Source organism: Bison bison, unplaced genomic scaffold (genome assembly GCF_000754665.1).
Source record: "Bison bison bison isolate TAMUID 2011002044 unplaced genomic scaffold, Bison_UMD1.0 scf7180017864469, whole genome shotgun sequence".
In the NCBI taxonomy this organism is placed as follows: Eukaryota; Metazoa; Chordata; class Mammalia; order Artiodactyla; family Bovidae; genus Bison; species Bison bison.
This window is the reverse complement of record NW_011495030.1, coordinates 1,756,666-1,774,296: the sequence shown is the minus strand read 5'-3', so window position 1 is coordinate 1,774,296 and position 17,631 is coordinate 1,756,666. Positions and strand designations below refer to the sequence as shown.

The 17,631-nt window shown below is 43.2% G+C and overlaps 1 protein-coding gene across 2 annotated transcripts in view; it reads left to right on the top strand.

Annotated features, from left to right (window-relative positions):
- The first annotated feature begins 515 nt into the window (after positions 1-515).
- Positions 516-17,631, top strand: part of MAMDC2 (MAM domain containing 2) — a 165,471-nt gene continuing 148,355 nt past the window's right edge. Inside the window, exons 1-2 of one of the 2 annotated variants that reach the window (XR_827107.1) lie at positions 516-855; positions 1,193-1,306. Coding sequence is in view for 1 of the 2 variants with exons in the window: in XM_010860638.1 (XP_010858940.1) it covers positions 822-855; positions 1,193-1,306 (148 nt within the window). In the remaining variant the exon portion in view is untranslated. The remainder of the gene's footprint in view (positions 856-1,192; positions 1,307-17,631) is intronic. The other variant, XM_010860638.1, reaches the window with a different exon arrangement.

Here is a 17,631-nt window from a genome sequence, read left to right as displayed (position 1 = left end):
TTTCTACTAATTTATCATGGCTCTTTGGAGAGGAGGAATGCCCCCATTTTAGGGACCGAGGCAATGCTGAGCACCAGGCATGCCAGACATTCCACGACTAAATAAAAGTGTGTGTATGGGGGGTGGGTATTCCAAGGTTAGCATTAATGGGCCATAAATGCTGAACTCCTCGATAGATATAAACCTTATTCCACGCAACAAAACTTTCCAAATTTTCCTCTAGGTTTTCCTAAGAGAATTCCATCCTTTTCCATCCTGAGGAAAAAAGGTTAAAATTATGGCCAGCGCTGCAGGACTGGCATTCCAGATAGAGAGAGGCTGTACCCAGAAATAAGCTGGTTCCCACTGCGGATGGGAGGGGCGGGGCGCCTCCAGCCCCAACTCATCCCGAGGGGCTCCTGGGACGCCTGCCCTCTCCAGCGGCTGACTTTGGTCCCAAGCGTTAAGAATCCGAACCGTGTCACTGCCTCCCGACCTCTCCTGTCCCAGCCAGTCCTGGCTGGCTTTTCAAAAGTGTGCAGTTGTCTCCTCCCCGCCCAGCCCCATCCTCGCGCAGGACCAGCTGTGCGGCCGGCTTCACTTGGGACGCGAGCTGCCTCGCGGCTGCAGCTCAGCAAGCGCCGCTCCCAGTTCAGGCACCTTCAGCATTCCATTCGGCTCCCGAGCCGCGTTGCAAAGTTGGGCAGCTTCAAGTGCGCTTTGCCTCTGATTTCTCCCTCCCCCGGTTCGAGTTGCCCCTGCTTCCCACGCTCCTTCCACCCGGAGCAGCCTGTCCCGGCGGGCTGGCGGTTCGCTCCTCTGTCCAGTCCTCCTTCCCGACAATGCTGCTCAGGAGCGTCCTCCTGGCAGTGCAAGGTAAGGCCTGGACCCGGGGGCTATCCCCGCGGGGCGTTCTCGTAACCCTCTCCCAATCCTGCAGCCTTGGTAGTCCAGCTTGCGGTCCTGGGCTGGGCCATCTAAGGGTGCCTACAGATAGCGTCTCAGCGGCCGTTAACGTCCCTCCCCAGCCCAGCGGCTGCGCACAGGTCCTGCAGTGGAAGCTCCAGGGGCGGGGGCGGCAGTAGCTCATCCCTCTCCCGCCCCATCTCGGACGCCTTCCTCCACTTTCACCAGGTAGTTCCCCGGGGTGCCCTGAGTTGCTGCCAACGCTCCCGAGACCCAGCCCGAATTGAAACCCGCTTTGTACCCACAGCCCTGCAGCTTGCCGGTGCCCTGGACCTGCCCGCTGGGTCCTGCACCTTCGAGGAGAACACCTGCGGCTTTGACTCGGTGTTCGAGTTCCTGCCGTGGATTTTGAATGAGGAAGGTAAGGGGCTCGTGCACAGGGGCCCAACCTGAACTTTTTTGGCTGGGTGGCTCTTTTGCGTGAAAGTGAAAGTTGCTCAATCGTATCCGACTCTTTGTGACCCCATGAACTATATAGTCCATGGAATTCTCTAGACCAGAATACTGGAGTGAGTAGCCTTTCCCTTCTCCAGGGGATTTTCCCAACCCAGGGATCAAACCCAGGTCTCCCGCGTTGCAGGCGGATTCTTTACCAGCGGAGCCACAAGGGAAGCCCTTTCGCATGGATAATGTTATCATCTTGGAGTTACATACTCTCGGGAGAAAAAGTGTGTCATGGATCATCTTTCCAGTTCTCAGCTGTGCTGCATGAATGGCCAATAACGAGATGGGGGTTGGGTGGGGCGTCCTTTGTTTACCTGGCCCTTGGCGAGAAGCGCTGAGATTTCGCCCCTCCCCTCTACTCCCTAATGAAAGGGAGAATGGGGACACAGCTGATGCTTGTCTCCCACCAGCTGTGTGCCCTCTGCAGGTCAACAGGCTCTCTCGTCCTCAGTAGACACCTTTATGAGCTGGGCAAGTTGGGTGAGATGTTTTCCTTTCACCCTGCAGAAACGGTGGTGCTGTTCCTCTGTGATGGGACCTCAGTGTGAACCTCACATTTGTATTGTGCTTGACAGCGTTTTGTTGCATGACATCATCCTCATATTATTGTTGATTATATTCAGCACTTGGCAAAAGAGGAAACCAAGTCTATGGCTGAGTGTCTGAGGTCACTCAGCTGGCTTGCATTGGTCGTTGCCTCAGCGCTCATACTGTTTGGGTTCTAGTGACAAAGTTTAAATGTGGGATCTTAAATGTGATACAGTTTTTTGCCCTTTATTTATTTAGTAAATATATATATATATATATATATTTTTTTTTTCTACTTCTTTCCTTTCTTTTGCTTGTGCCACCCCATTCAGAAGCCTGATGTCCCAGGTCACCAGGACTGGAAAATAGCCTCCTTTAAAAAACACCGCAGCATAAAAGAGAGCATAATCTCCTTCCCCTCTCAGTTGTCTTCAGGCCCCCAGATTATCTAACCTTGCTGGAGAAGGTGGGGGCCCAGAACCCCTGCTCAGGGTGTATAAACTGTCATCACAGCTTTTCTGCCTCAGGCTTCTCCTAAGCTTTGCATATTTTAGCTTCTCTGATGTTGGCAGGGAGGTGATGTTAACCCCAGTTTCCAGAGGAGGGAATCTCAGTCTTAGAATGTTCAGACGACTGGCCCATGTACCAAGGTAATCAGTCAGTGGCCAACTCTGAACTGACTTGATCAGGGAAAAAACAGGAGGAAACTACTCAGTAGTAAACGTTATTTATTGCCAACACTTGCTAAGTCTTCAGTACCAAATACTTAAGGATAGCTGGAAAAAAATCAATTCCTGATTTATTATTTGAGGCATTCCCACCTTGCTGATTGCCTTAGGGAAATCTCTTTCATCTCATCACCCTACTCCTTTCCCTGTTCTGATTGTGTGTGAAGCATGTCGAACAATGGCCTGGGCCACACAGGGTCTTTGGAGAGCATTATTCTCTAGCACAGTGCTTTAGCTGCATCAGAATTATCTGGGGTGGGGGTGGTATTAAAACACAGATTGCTGGGCCCCACCTCTGAGTTTCAGAGTCTGTGGGTCTGGAAGGGTGCTGAGAATTTGCTTACCTAGTAAGTACTCAGGTGATGTTGCTGGTCAGGAGATCACGCTTTGCACCACTGACCTTACACAACCCCCTACCTCTACTGGTGGCTCTGCGCAGGGCTAGGACCAGCGTAAAAGAGCCACTTGCATGACCCTGAGAGTGAAAACCTCCTTCAATCGTGTGCCCTAGACACCCCTTTTGCTTCACCCTAGTCTGGCGCTGAGAAAAGGAAATCAGCATCACCCCTTAATCCAGGAGCCTCAGTCCTATGCCCCCAATTGCCAGGCCTCTGTCAGGATGGTGGCCCCCTGGTAGCCTGCTCCTGGGTCAGTGGGCAGGCCACATCCCGCCACGCTTGACTGCTGTCCAGACCCACAGGAAGTGCTCTCTGCTGAGCTGGCACCTCTGCACCAGTGGCAGTTAAACAGTGCCCCTCCAGGAAAACAGGAAGATGCTTATAGGGAAAGGTGATTGCGGTTTACAGCATATAATGACGGCACTGTTGCTTTCCTCTTTGCTTTCTTTCTATCATCTAACAGTCACTGCTTTCTGGCTCAAGGCTGGGACTCCTGGCTTGGCTGGGGGAAGGTAATTCAGTCGCCTCTGAGCATTACTATGGGAGCAGGCCCATTAGGCTTCTGTCCTTACAGATCGTGTTTTTCAGTGGCCAGAACTTGGACGTAGCAGTCCACTCCAGAGGTGCAGTGAGGTAGGTGTGTGCCAGCTGCTGTGGTTGCCTCCTGAGAAGCCATCACTAAGAATTTCTATTATAAACCCATTGCTAGGTTGGTAAATTAAAGATAATGAAATTGTTCCAAGCTGAAATTTGGCAAGCTGTTTTTGCCAGCCTTTCTGCAAATTTACTTCCTCTGGCTGTAAAAACCCTTTGAAACTAGTTCCATCCACCTCTGTGTGTTGCATGGTAGCATAGAAAGCTGTAAGTTTCAGTGACTTATGCCCACAAGAATTTGGAATGCAAATAGCACTTTCTTTGATGTCCTTGGTCAGTAGGTTAATTTATGGTGGAGCAATCAATGCTAAAGCCCAGTGAAGAGGGTTAAGTGGAGAAACAAATCTGCCAATTAGAATTTCATTCCCTGATAGCTCAGTTGGTAAAGAATCTGCCTACAATACAGGAGACCTGGGTTTGATTCCTGGGTCAGGAAGATACCCTGGAGAAGGGAATGGCAACCTACTCCAGTATTCTTGCCTAGGGAATCCCACGGACAGAGAAGCCTGGTGAGCTGCAGTCCATGGGGTCGCAAAGAGTCAGACACCACAGAGCGACTAATGCCTTTGCCTTTTTAGGACAGGAGATTCACACCAGGAGTTGTCTCAAAATAGCTCCCAACTGCCCAAAATCGTATGTGAGGTCCACGCCTTTGATTTATTTAGTGTATTGGGTCTCTAAGCCTTTCCAGTTACAATTCCAGTGTCCCTAGCTCATGGCCATTTTGAAATATGCTTGATCTCCACTCACAGAATGGATGAGTTTTGACGAGGCAATGTGTTGACTTGATTGCGCTCCACCATGGAGGGCGCCACCGGGGAACAGAGGATGGCACTAGAGTAGCTGAGCAGTAGTAGGTTCCAGTAGTACTGGAACCTAGTCTCATCTACTTTTCAGTTTTGGCAATGTGGCCTTGTTTTCTTGATTTACCTCCATGTTTTTGGTAGAATATTTTCATTTTCTCTCACTTGTCAAGGCAAGTGAGATTGTATCAGAATCAAACTTTGAAATTGCTTCTAAGTTTTAGGTTTGAATTAAATCCTGGAAAGAAGAAATCTATTTTATCTTATAAAAATCTTCATTCATTCATTATCTCAAAAAATCTTTATTTATTCACAGTTCAGAGAATATTGGAACCCCTTTAACAGTCGTCCTCAGCAGAAATCAAGATTGTCAGTTCCACTTACCCAGTGCCAGCTGTGGGGGCTGAAGCCCTTCGGCTGAGGATTCTTGGAGACTGTAAAGTTGGCCTCACATCAGAATAGTCATGATTCACATTAGTCATTGGATGGATTTTGGCTTTGTTCTGATTTTTGGGCACCTGGGTTTAGTATCTTTAAGCTGGCTCTGTGAGGAAGTCATTGGAGGAACTGCAGGAGGAAGAGAATAAAATCCAAATTCAGGTACTACTCCTTTATTAGAAGTTTGGGGCACTAAAGCACCCCAGAGAGTAAGGCAGATGTGGACATATGCCAGGTTATGAGGAGGTAAAAAAGGAAATTCAAAACACTTGTTGTAGAGGTGGTTTTTTCCTACAACAGTGGGGGTCAAGGTTGGAGGAAATGCCTAATACAGGAAGAATTTGGGTAGTATTTGTACCTTGGAGCAAGTGATAGTATCTGTGGCAGGCTGGCCAGCTAGACGTTTGCCATAACCAAGGGGGTGAGAGTAGGGTGGTGGGGTGGTGGTAGAGTGTGCTAGAATCTCAATGTAAGTACATGCCTGTTTCTCTTCCTGTCACCCTCCTTTCTTCACCAAACCCCTTACTTCTCTCTTAAGGACACTTACAGTCACTTGGTCAGCTGAGTTTCAGTTCTTTACTCAGTCATGTGCTAGTTATTATTAATAGTGATAAATCCTGCCGGATATTTCTTGAGGCCCAGCTAAAGCCAAAGTCTGGTCAGGATCCCAAAGACCTTCCTGAAGGAGAAGGATCAGTCCTCCCTTTCTGCAGGTTATAGCTCTTTTTCTGATGCTGGGGGAATGGCTCAGCTTCCCAGTCTGACATCACCCTGAGTTCATCCAGGCCATTCCCACCCTCTGGACCTGCTTGAACCTGCATCACCTCTGCTGGTTGTTCTCTTGACACCCTCTCTGCTGAAGCACAGCCCCCATGTTGTGAAAAGGCTGGGAGCAGCACAAGTCTGGGGTGTTCCCTGTATGCCTCTTGGAGAAACAGTCGACCCCAGGCCACATTCTTCCTGCAGTGCCACAAGGGATTCCTGGGCCCACCCAGGCTATTACTGATGTCCAGTCGAACCTGGCTCTTGTGAGCTGTGCCTAAGCATGGCCTTAGTTCTGCCCTGGCTCTGCCCACCATCCTAGATCCTAGGGCTGAGCCATAGAGTTCACCCAGTACAACCTCCTCATTTTATGGAGGAACACACTGGGGCCCAGAAAGGCTCAGCATTAATCAGGCTCCATATTGATGCTGCTGGTGCCTTCTAGGAGGCCCCTGAGCTCTCAACCTCTCAGTTTTGGGGCATGTCCCTAACCCTTGGCCTCCATATCAATCTGAGTTCCCAGGTTGTCTTACATGGCTCCTCCATTTGGGACTTAACCTACCTGGACTGGTAATCTCTGCCTGCTCCTCCCTACCATGACTCACTTCTCTGAAATAGGCTGTCTAGGCAGCCTTCTTCCTATCAAGGCCAACACCCAGTCTGGGTCTTCTCTACTCAGATTAGAATTGCTGAATGGGAAGTTGCTACCCAGTTCCTGGCCTACTCCCTAACAGGGTGTCCTGGATTTGGGATGTTTACTTTCTCATAATCACAGAAGTCAGCTCTGATCACAATATATTGGGAGGAAAAAGTAATCTCTTGTCATAGGACTTTCTGGTTTTATTGTCATCTTCAAATCTCTTAGCATGCAAGCAACCCCCATGTTTTATGACTTGCATTTTGGGATATGGTATTCATAAAAAATCCTGGTTCTTAAACTAACAGACCCTTTTTGGTAGGTCATCTCAGTAACAGTCCTAATTCTGTCTTATTAAATAGCATTTGATTTTTAAGACGTTTATTAAAATGCATTTATGTTCATAGAAGTGGTGAGTATCTCGATGCATAAGATCAGCAGATAGTTGAATGTGTCTTGGGCATTTTGACATGGCATCACCGACTCGATGGACATAAGTTTGAGCAAGCTCCGGGAGTTGGTGATAGACAGGGAAGCCTGGCATGCTGCAGTCCATGGAGTCACAGAGTCGAATGCAACTGAGTGACTAAACTGAACTGAACTGAGCATTTTGGTTGGTCAACCCTGATTTTCACCTCTGCCAATTATCCCACCACTCTCCCTCAATTTCTCTTGTGTGTGTCTTAATCAACTCAGTCATATAAGTGTATTCATGCATTCAGATCTAGGCTCTTGGAGTGTTTGATTATATGTTTAATTTTATACATATGTAGGTATGTATGTGAAATACCTAGAGAGAGAAGATGGTACTGGTGATAAATGAGGAAGTTATTTAAGAGCAAAGAACTTTCACAGTATATCAGAAATTTCTATCATATCCATTGTGTGTGTGTGTTCAGCTGCTTAGTCTTGTCCAACTCTTTGCAACCCCGTGGACTGTAGCCTGCTAGTTTCCTTTGTCCAAGGAATTTTCCAGGCAAGAGCACTGGAGTGGGTTGCTATTTCCTACTTCAGGGATCTTCTGGACCCAGAGATTGAGCCTGCATCTCTTGTGTCTCCTGCATTGGCAGGTGGATTCTTTATCACTGAGCCACCTGGGAAGCCTATCATATCCTTTAGGCCATACCTAATTAAATAAAGCATAATGTCATACCTAATATCAACAAAGCACTCCTGACAAAAATAGAAATTTATAGAGAAATTCTTACACCTATGCCAACGGTTCTCAGCTCTGACTGGACATTAAAATCACCTAAATTTTTCTTTAAAAATAGTCATACGCAGGCTCTACCACAAGAGATTCTGATTTACTTGACCACATACAGGGCCAGACCTGGCACTGTTAACAAACAGACATTAATAGATGAACAAACTCCCTAGGTGATTCTGATACGTGGCCAGGGTTGAGGACAGTGACCAGAAGAATGGCCAACTCCTCCTTCCTCTCCCCAGCCAGATGTAGAAAGAAGAAACATGCTGTTACTAAGGATGCTTTAATGATTACCAATTGCCAATAGAATAAAGTACAAACTGCCTAGCTTGGCATTCAGGGTCCTTTGTAATTTACCCTCAATTATATTTTTATTCCTCCCTCCCGTTAATTCCCAACATGCTGTTCACTCAATGAGCTCTTTAATTTCTCGCCTCCTTGCTCTATTTGTGCCGTTCTCTACATCCCTGTTATCCTGCTTTTTCATTCCCTGGCTCCATCCTGGCCTATTTAAATCTATTTGTGCTTTAATGTATGGCTCTTTTTTGAAACAGTCCTTGAGTTTCCCAAGTAAATAAACTTCTCCCTTTCCTCTTTGTTTCCCCTTCCCATGGCTCTCTTCACTTTCCACCTTGTAAATCTTCTTCTTAGTGTCTCCTTATTGAAGTCCCCACTTCTTCAACTCATCTGAGTTATGCTTTGAGAACAGGGATCACATACTTCCCACAGCATCTGAAAATGTGTGGTATCAACAAACATTTTGAATTTAATCAATCTCTAAAGCCCTTATTGAGATCAATTAAAAAAAAAAAGTTCTTGACATTTTCCCCTGTAAAGAAAGAGGTTGTGTTTAATAATCCTTCCTACCATAAGACTTCAAAGACTTTGGAGTCTTCTGTTGCAATTTCCAAATATAACAGTGAAGCAGTATTTCTTTCATTTTGCCTCACCAATACATGATCTGTTTCATCCCGACATACCAATGGACAAATAGCCCTTGGATTATTTACCCATCAGGACTGCCTGAGTCCTCTGATCCTCTGCCATCACAAACAATCACAGTGCAACCTTGAGAGTGACACTGATGGTCTAAAAAGTATTTTTGGCAAAAGATGATCAAACTTTGGACTAGCTATTGAGAGCTGTTGTTTCTAAGGAACTCACGTGGGAGACATTAATAGTACCCACCCTGATGGGTAAAAGCATACAGGGATATTTGTCTGTTCCCTGAAGAAAGGAATCTTCCATATTGATGTGACTTATGGAGAAATTCAATGACATCTGCAAAGACGTTTGCTTTTTCTACCTTGTGAGACATTTATCTGTGTTTTTAGGGAGGGTTCTGAGTTTATGAATAAAATAAAACAAGTGGTATCATGCCATAATTTCATAGTATCATGAATGAATCATATGTTTTACAGAAAACACTTCTAAACACTATTCATTATGTCAACACATATTTGCATACCCACTATCCATCAGGCACTATGTTGGTTATTGGAGTACAGATAGTATATGGAATGCATTCACAGTCATGATCCCTGCCATTTGCGGTCACCTTAGACCAACAGGAGCAAACACAAATCTGTAATTATGGTAGAGACCAAAAGGAATTGTATACTAGCCCAGGATCTTCATTGCAAACAGCATAAGTAGACTGTTAAATTAAGCACAAAAGAAGTTTATTGGAAGGGTATCAGTTAGCTCCTAGAATTGGCAGGAAGTCTAGAGATCTGAGTTATATTTGGGCAAGAGTAAAGAGGTATAATGTGTTGGCGAGATCCCACTGAAGGAACCATTTGTGTGACTTTGCCATGATTGTTTACTACTGCACCTCTGGATCTGCCTGTTCATTATCCTGTAGACAAGAAGCAGTGTGATGCAGCCTGCTCTCCAGTTCAGTAGCTGAGAAAAGGGTTGATTTGAGGAAGACAAGTTGATAATGGGAAGGCTAGATTGGGAACTATGCAGTGGTCCAGCTAAGAGATGATGAGGCTTGAAATAGGAAAAAGGGAGTAGGGGTAAAAGGGAGAGTAAATAAAGCATCAGAACAGGGACTAATCTGGCAGGACTTGCTTATTGATTGGGTGGGAGTAATGAGTCAGGTGGAGAGTGACTTCCAGATTTCTAGTTTGGGCAGACATATGTTTGAGGGTGTCAACAGTTGAAGAATTTCAAAAGGAAAAATTGTAATAGAGTAGAAGAATGTGTGTTCAATTCTGAGTTACCTGGGAAACATCCAGGTGGAGGTGTTGAGCAGGACTTTGATGTAAGTAGCTGAAAGTCAGGTACAGTCTGGGTAGGACTATTCCCACTATGGCTGTGGGAATCTTCAGTATGAAGATGGTGGTTGAAACCTTGAGTATAGACAAGATTCCCCCAAAGAGAATGTAGAAAGTGAAGATAGCAGGAAGCTGAAGGTGGAGCCTTAAATTCATGTTTAAGGATCAGGCATAGGAAGGAGATGGTGGAAAAAAGGAAACAGAAGGAACTCTAGACATAGAGGAGGAGAATTAAGAAAATACAGGGCCACAGAAGCCAAAGGACTTTGTAGTGTCAAAAGGAGGAGGTGATCAACAGGGCCCAGGGAAGCAGAGAGGTGGGTGCTCTACGACTTGTCTGTTGAAAATGACAGCTAGGTGCTCGCATGAGTGCAGTGTCAGTAAAGTGCTCAGGACAGACCCTACGTGCCCTGGTAGAAGAATGAAGGGAGGATGTTGACAGTGAAGTTCTCAGCAAAGAAGTTCAATGTTCCCTCTTTCTTAGAAAGAGGTTTAACCATACCTCCGAAGAAACTTGTGATGAAAGAGTTTTTGTTTCTTAGGAAGACTTGTGCTTGTTTATAGAGAGGAAAGGATTAGTCAAGAAAGAAGGTTCAGAAGAGAGCAGGACTTCCTCACTAGCCCTACACTAGACCCAGTTTCCACTTTGACAATTTGGAAACCTCAAGAATATTTCTTTTTCTAAAAAAAAGAAAAATTATTTATTTATTTTTGGCTGCATCAGGCCTTCGTTGCAGCATGCAGGATCTTTCATTGCTGTGCGCGGGTTTCTCTAGTTCTGTCACAGTCTTAACTGCCCCGCAGTATGTGGGATCTTAGTTCCCTGACCAGGGATCAAAGCAAGGTGGATTCTTAACCACTGGACCACCAGGGAAGTCCCAAGAACACACAGATTTCTTCAACTGGCATAACCCAAGAACCCTCCAATGAGTGGCTTGATAACATTTGTATCCGCTTCAAAATGTGTGAAATTTTATTCCTATTGTAAATGTAGAGGATGTAGGAAACTGGGCTGAATCTGTGGTAGTTAGGATGCATCCTGGAACTTACTTAATAAAAAGCAAAACCAAACCTTTAGAAGTTACAGAATGTTTGGGTATTAGGAAACTTTAGCAGCATAGCATATTGTATTTCTGTATTAGGAATGGTTCCCAGTGAGAAGTGTGAAGCGATACCTAGTGAAACGGTTACACGATAGCTTCCTATGCCGCCATGGTTTGTGACCCATAGGTGGCGTATCGTGGTGCCTGTCTAGTACATTTATTGTCATTGTCTGTAACCATCATGACAACCAACCATCCTGGAGGTGGTTATTATCAACATTTTACAGATGTGGAAGTAGGAGACACAGAGGCATGGAGTAACATGCCTAGCGCAATTCAGAGTCAGGATGTGGACCCAAGCACATCCAACTCAAAAGACTTGAGCCTCACTGGACCTTCCCATCAGAATAGGATGATACCTTTATACTTCCAGAGGTCACCACCATGGAAGTCAGACCTGAAAGATTCATGCTTCCCTAGAGACAGTGGGAATCCTCTGAAAAATGCTTGTGGTGTCCCAGCATTCACACTCTGCCCTGGGTTTCAGGCCCAGCTTACAGCCAGCATGCCTGCTATATGGTAGTAAGCCTTTGGAATCGAGCCAAGATAGGGAAATATACTTTTACTTATTTTTTCCATAATAGATTATAAAGTTTAATTTTGGAACCATTTGAAGGATTCTCTTCTTGGTCCTCAGCATAATCTTGGCAGAGAACTTCAGGGAAAATTTACGACTTGACCTAAAATACTTTGGCAGTCTTAAGGAATACTCCTCAACTTCAAATTCATCTATTCCTACTGTGAACAAATTAAAAGAGTACACAGATAGATGTGTTTTTGCAAGCCAGTTGCCCCACTACACGAGCACTTTGGTACTTATTCCATTACTCTTAACAGAATGGCAATATTGCTATCCAGCAACATTATACAATATCGTGATATATAACTTAGCTCTACGCTCAGGAAAATTTCCATTCCTTATTTGAAAAACTTTTGCCTCACTGCCAAAGAGAGCTGAAGTGTTATTTGGGGCCATGCTTGTAATGAAGATGACTTTAATATGCTTTAACTTCACCGAGAAACTGCATTCTTGGCTTACCAATGTTTTATGACTAAAACCATATTGTCTGATACCATAACTTAATGTTTTCTTTTTTAAGCTTCTGCAGATTTCTTCTAATTTTGACTTTATGAAAAAAATGGGTAATAGACTAGAGTGTGTTTAAATTGTTTTGTGACTCTGCATTAGCCTGTTTTAAAATATAAGCTTTATGGAAAGCCTTTGGTTTTCCACTATAAATCCTGAAAATTGGGAATAAGCATATGAAAATCTTTTTTCCTTTTCCACAAATTCTGTTGCAGAAAATGTAAGTTATGCATTGGTAACTTTTTTTTTTTTAAGAAAACACTGAAAAGTAGAACCTTTTGAACTCACATTTAAAAAGCTCTAATATATCATAGGTTACATGTTATTTTTGAAGATTTTCATCTTCGTTGTCAACATGAAATAATCAATAACCTACCTACATGTGGTTCTTTACTGAATCAGTTCAGTTCAGTTTAGTCGCTCAGTCATGTCCTATTGCGACCCCATGAGCTGCAGCACGCCAGGCCTCCCTGTCCATCACCAACTCCTGGAGTTCACCCAAACCCATGTCCATTGAGTCGGTGATGCCATCCAACCATCTCATCCTCTGTCATCCTCTTCTCCTCCTACCCTCAATCTTTCCCAGCATCAGGGTCTTTTCAAATGAGTCAGCTCTGAATATTGTATAATAAAAGAGAAATTATATTGAAGATAACATACCTGAAGATGCATAGTACTGTCATGGGTTTTAATTTTTTTTTTTTTTTTTTGTCATTGAGGTGTAGTTCACATACAGTGCTATATCAGTTTAAGGTGTATAGTGTAATGATTTGACTTATGTATGTATCATGAAATGATTACCGCAGTAAGGTTAGTAAACACTCATCATCTCATATCGAATCAAAATAACAGGTAAAGAAAAAAAATTTTTTCCTCGTGATGTAAACACTTAGGATTTACTGTTTTAACTTTCCTGTGTAACATAGCAACAGCACTAATTATACCTATGCTGTGCATTACATTCCTAGTACTTTATCTTGTAACTGAAGTTTGTACCTTTTAACCATGTGTGTGTTTATTCACCAAGTCATGTCCAACTCTTTGAGACCCCATGGACTGCAGTATGCCAGGCCTCCATGTCCCTCACCATCTCTTAGAGTTTGCCCAAGTTCATGCCCATTGAATTGGTGATGCCATCCAACCATCTCATCCTCTGTCACCCCCTTCTCCTTTTGCCTTCAATCGTTCCCAACATCAGGGTCTTTTCCACTGAGTCAGCTGTTTGCATCAGGTGGCCAAAGTATTGGAGCTTCAGCTTCAGCATCAGTCCTTGCAGTGAATATTCAGGGTTGATTGCCTTTGAAAGTGAAAGTGAAAGTCGCCCTTAAGGATTTACCATTTTGCTCTTTGCTATCCAAGGGACTCTTCCAGAGTCTTCTCCAGAGCCGCAGTTCAAAAGCATCAATTCTTTGGCACTCTGGCTTCTTTATGGTCCTACTGTCACATTCGTACATGACCAGTGGAGAGACCGTAACCTTTGATGGCAGTGATGACTTTGCCTATTAATACACTGCCTAGGTTTGACTACCTTCACCCAACTCCCCCTCCCTTCCAAACCCCACCTCTGGTGACTGCAAATCTAGTTTCCTTTTCTATGAGTTTGTTTTTTGAAGTATAATTGACCTGCAACACTATGTGATTTCCTGTTGCACAACATAGTGATTTGATATTTTTTATATTAGAAAATGATCACCAACGTAAGTCTAGTTACCATCTGCCACTATACATATGTATTACAGTATTATTTACTGTGTTCTGTACACTGTACTTCCCAGGTGGTGCTAGTGGTAAAGAATCTGCCTACCAATTCAGGAGGTGCAACAGACACAGGTCAGGAAGATCCCCTGGAGAAGGGATAGGCAACCCACTCCAGTATTCTTGCCTGGAGAATCCCATCCCATGGACAGAGGAGCCTGGGGGGCTACAGTCCCTAGGGTTGCAGAGTCAGACGTGACTGAAGTGACTTAGCCTGCACTCTACACTCCGCATTTCATCCCCATGACTTATTTGTTTTGTAACTGAAAGTTTGTACCTCTTAATCTCCCTCACCTATTTCACTCATTCTCCTACCTCTCCCCTGTGACAACCACCTGTTAGTTCTGTGTATCTATAAATTGGTTTCTGTTTTGTTAGGTTTATTCATTTTTTTTAGACTCCACATACAGGTGAAATCATATGGTATTTTTCTGTTTTATTTCACTTAGTATAATATCCTCCAGGTCCATCCATGTTGTCACATATAGCATTATTTTATTCTTTTATATGACCGAGTAGTATTCCATTCTGTATACACATCTCCTTTATCCATTAATCTATTGATGGGCACTTAGGTTGCTTCCATATCTTGGCTACTAGGCATGCATGTTTCATTTTTAATCTTGCACTTGTGAAATAGGATTTATTTGCTTTCCATACACATAAACTCTAAAGAGTGTTCTGTAAGATGAGACTCTGAAAGCTATAGAGCATAAATCCCAGGTTTTTAAACCACCCCCATTATAAAAAAGCATATCAGTAATTATCAATGATGTCACGTTCAATTTTGATCCAAATGGGCCTCTTGTCTGTCAAGTATGTCATTAAGCAACTTTTGGGAGAGGATAAAGGCAACCTATTTGCTTCATAACAGCTGAAAACGGACAGCTTAGTTGTCAAAAAGTTTCTCGGTCTCTCAGAATATCTCTCATGCCTCTTGCCTTTCTACGAACTCAGCTACTCACAATAAAAATTGCTAGGAGATGAAAAGGGTGTGAAATGGTTTATATTTTTAATTAATTCCATTCATTTGTCATTTTGGCGAGCAGGAAGTCATTCACAAGTTTGCGACAATATTCTGTCATAAAATAAGTTTGGACACATTAATGGGTGATCTCTTGCTGAGCATAATATTAGCCTAGTAGTCTAAGATTTCTTAGAAAATTAATGGGTCTTGGAAAAATAGATAACATTCACCATCATTCTATCCAAATGTGCAGTGACTCATGGCATGCACAGTAGCCACTGAATTTGAGACGCAAGTGATTTAAGAACCTTTCGTTAGAAACATTGGACAAAGGAGAGTAAACAGCAGAGACTCAGAGTTCCAATCTCTTTTAGCCTTGATCACCAGTCACCAGCTGAATGACTTGCCATCAAGGTTTCCCTAGCCAGGCACTGAGGATGATGACTGGTGTATTTTATTTAAATATTTTGAAGAATGGACTCATCAATGATCATTTTTTTTAATGTTTACCCATAGATCTCTTTTCAAAAGGAGTTTCTGAAACTCAAAGACCATTTGCAAGCATTTACTGAGCACTGGGTGAATGTGTTGGCATTGAGCCAGAAGACCCAGTAGATGAATAATGACAACTATTTTATCCAACACTTATTGGGCAGTTCTTATATACCAAGCACCTTGCTAGATACCTTGCATGTATAATCTCACTGAATTCTTACAGTGACCCAATGAGGAGATACTCACTACAGATGAAGAAACTGGGATTTAGAGGGTTTTTTTTTTTAAACATTCCCAAAGTCACAGAGCAGGTAAATGATGGAGCCTGGATTTTAACCTACATTTCTCTCCAAAGACTGGGAAAAGAATCATTCTGCCAGTTTATTTCCACACTCTCCCTTAACATGGAGCCTCAAAGGATCTTTGGGATAGAAATAATAATGATACTTATAAATAGCTAACTCTTAAATACTCATCTATATACTATTCTATGTTTGATGTTATTAACTAATTTAATTGTCCCAACAGCTTAATGAGTTGAGTCTTATTTTCATTCTCATTTTAGGGTTAAGGGAAGTGAGGCATCCACAGGTAACATACCTGTGGTCACAGGGATCCCAGGTGGCAACACTATATTTTGTAACAGGTCTTCTGGCTCCAGTCTGTGTTCTGTGAAGGCTATAGCAATTATAATATTCTTTTTTTTCCCACTGCACTTTGAGGTGAGAAGCTTTTCTCCTTAAGTTCTGATGTGAATGACTAAGAGAACCACATAAGGATATTCTTTCAGATTCTTTCATACACAAGGGCCCTATCACCAAATAAATTCTAATCTGAAGAAATTTTTAATCAGTTCTTTTCTTTAGAAATGGCATGGGACCCTGGGATAACAGAAGAATTCCTGCCTGGTTCCAAGTTCTAAATGAGGTTACGATGGGAACTCCTGTGAGAGTCTCATACTCCAAGCACCCCCATGACTGCCCTGCATTCTCTGGACAAATTCCAGTAGAACTTAAGTTCCTTGATAATCTTATGGTCTTGTTTTGAAAATATGTCAAGTAGCCTCATACAAAAAAAAAAAGAAATAGAAGTGTAATATTTGTCTTCTTGGGTTATGGAACAAGGAGCCCGAATCAATAGGGATATAAGCAGGAGACACCATACAAGCAGAAAGACAATGAAATCCCTCATCCTTGGAACAAAGGCAACAAATGGCCCCCTGATAAAACTTACTTTGTAACTTAGCTAAAGAAATACATGCATCTCAGTCTCGAGGTTTTCTGTTTTTCTTTTTAGTCATGACTACATATTTATTTGTTTACTTTTTAATGTCTAATTACTTTTTAAAAAATTTTATTGAAGTACAGTTGATTTACAATGTTGTGTTAATTTCTTCTGTACAGCAAAGTACTCAGTTATACATATATATGTAGAGAGAGAGAGATAGATTCTTTTTCATATTCTTTTCCACTATGGTTTGTCACAGGATATTGTATACAGTTGCCTGTGCTATCCAGTAGGATACTGGTGTTTATCCATCCTGTATATAACAGTTTGCCTCTGCTACTCCCAAACTCCCACTCCTCCCCTCTGCTCCCCCACCTGCTGCCGTTCCTTGGCAACCGCAAGTCTGTTCTCTATATCTGTGAGTCTGTTACTGTTTCATAGATATGTTGATTTGTGTTGTATTCTAGATTCCACATACAAGTGATATTCAGTTTTGAGTTTTGACTGAAAATATAAAAACTTATGAGTAGTCAGCAGTGAAAGCATAGCCCTAGACAGTTGATCAATGAGTTTATATCTGTCTATAAAATGCAAGGGCCTGATGGACATTATACTAAGAGGCTCAGTATTCAATTCTTGGATGATTGGTCAGTTATTTATGTGGTGCTATAATATATAGTATGGAAAATTACTTGTCAATGAGATCCTCAGGCATGAAATAATAATAATGCCCATTTAGTCTCTATGCTGACGGTACTATGGCCATGTTATCTCCAAATCCTATTATAATTTTATATGATCCATGTGGCCATCTCCATTGTAAAGACACAGCTGCTGAGAACCAGCAAGATGACTCAGCCTGCCCCAGATCACACAGCCATAGCAGGATAGGGTCCAGGTCTGTCTGTGCCAAAGCCAGTGTCTGTTCCATCGTCTTACCATTGGGTGTCTGGCACTGGATTTGATGCTGCAGGGGCTTCCAAAGAAGGGCAACACCTAACTTCTGTCTTCTAGAAGAAGCAGGATTCCAGCCTCTCCGAGGTTGACTGTTTTGACAACTTCTTCTCCCAAACCAGCCTCTCTACCTCTTGGCCTTTGCCATCATCCATCATGAACGTCTCTCCCAAACTCCACTAGGACCAGGGATTGCTTTGTGCTCCCTAGTACC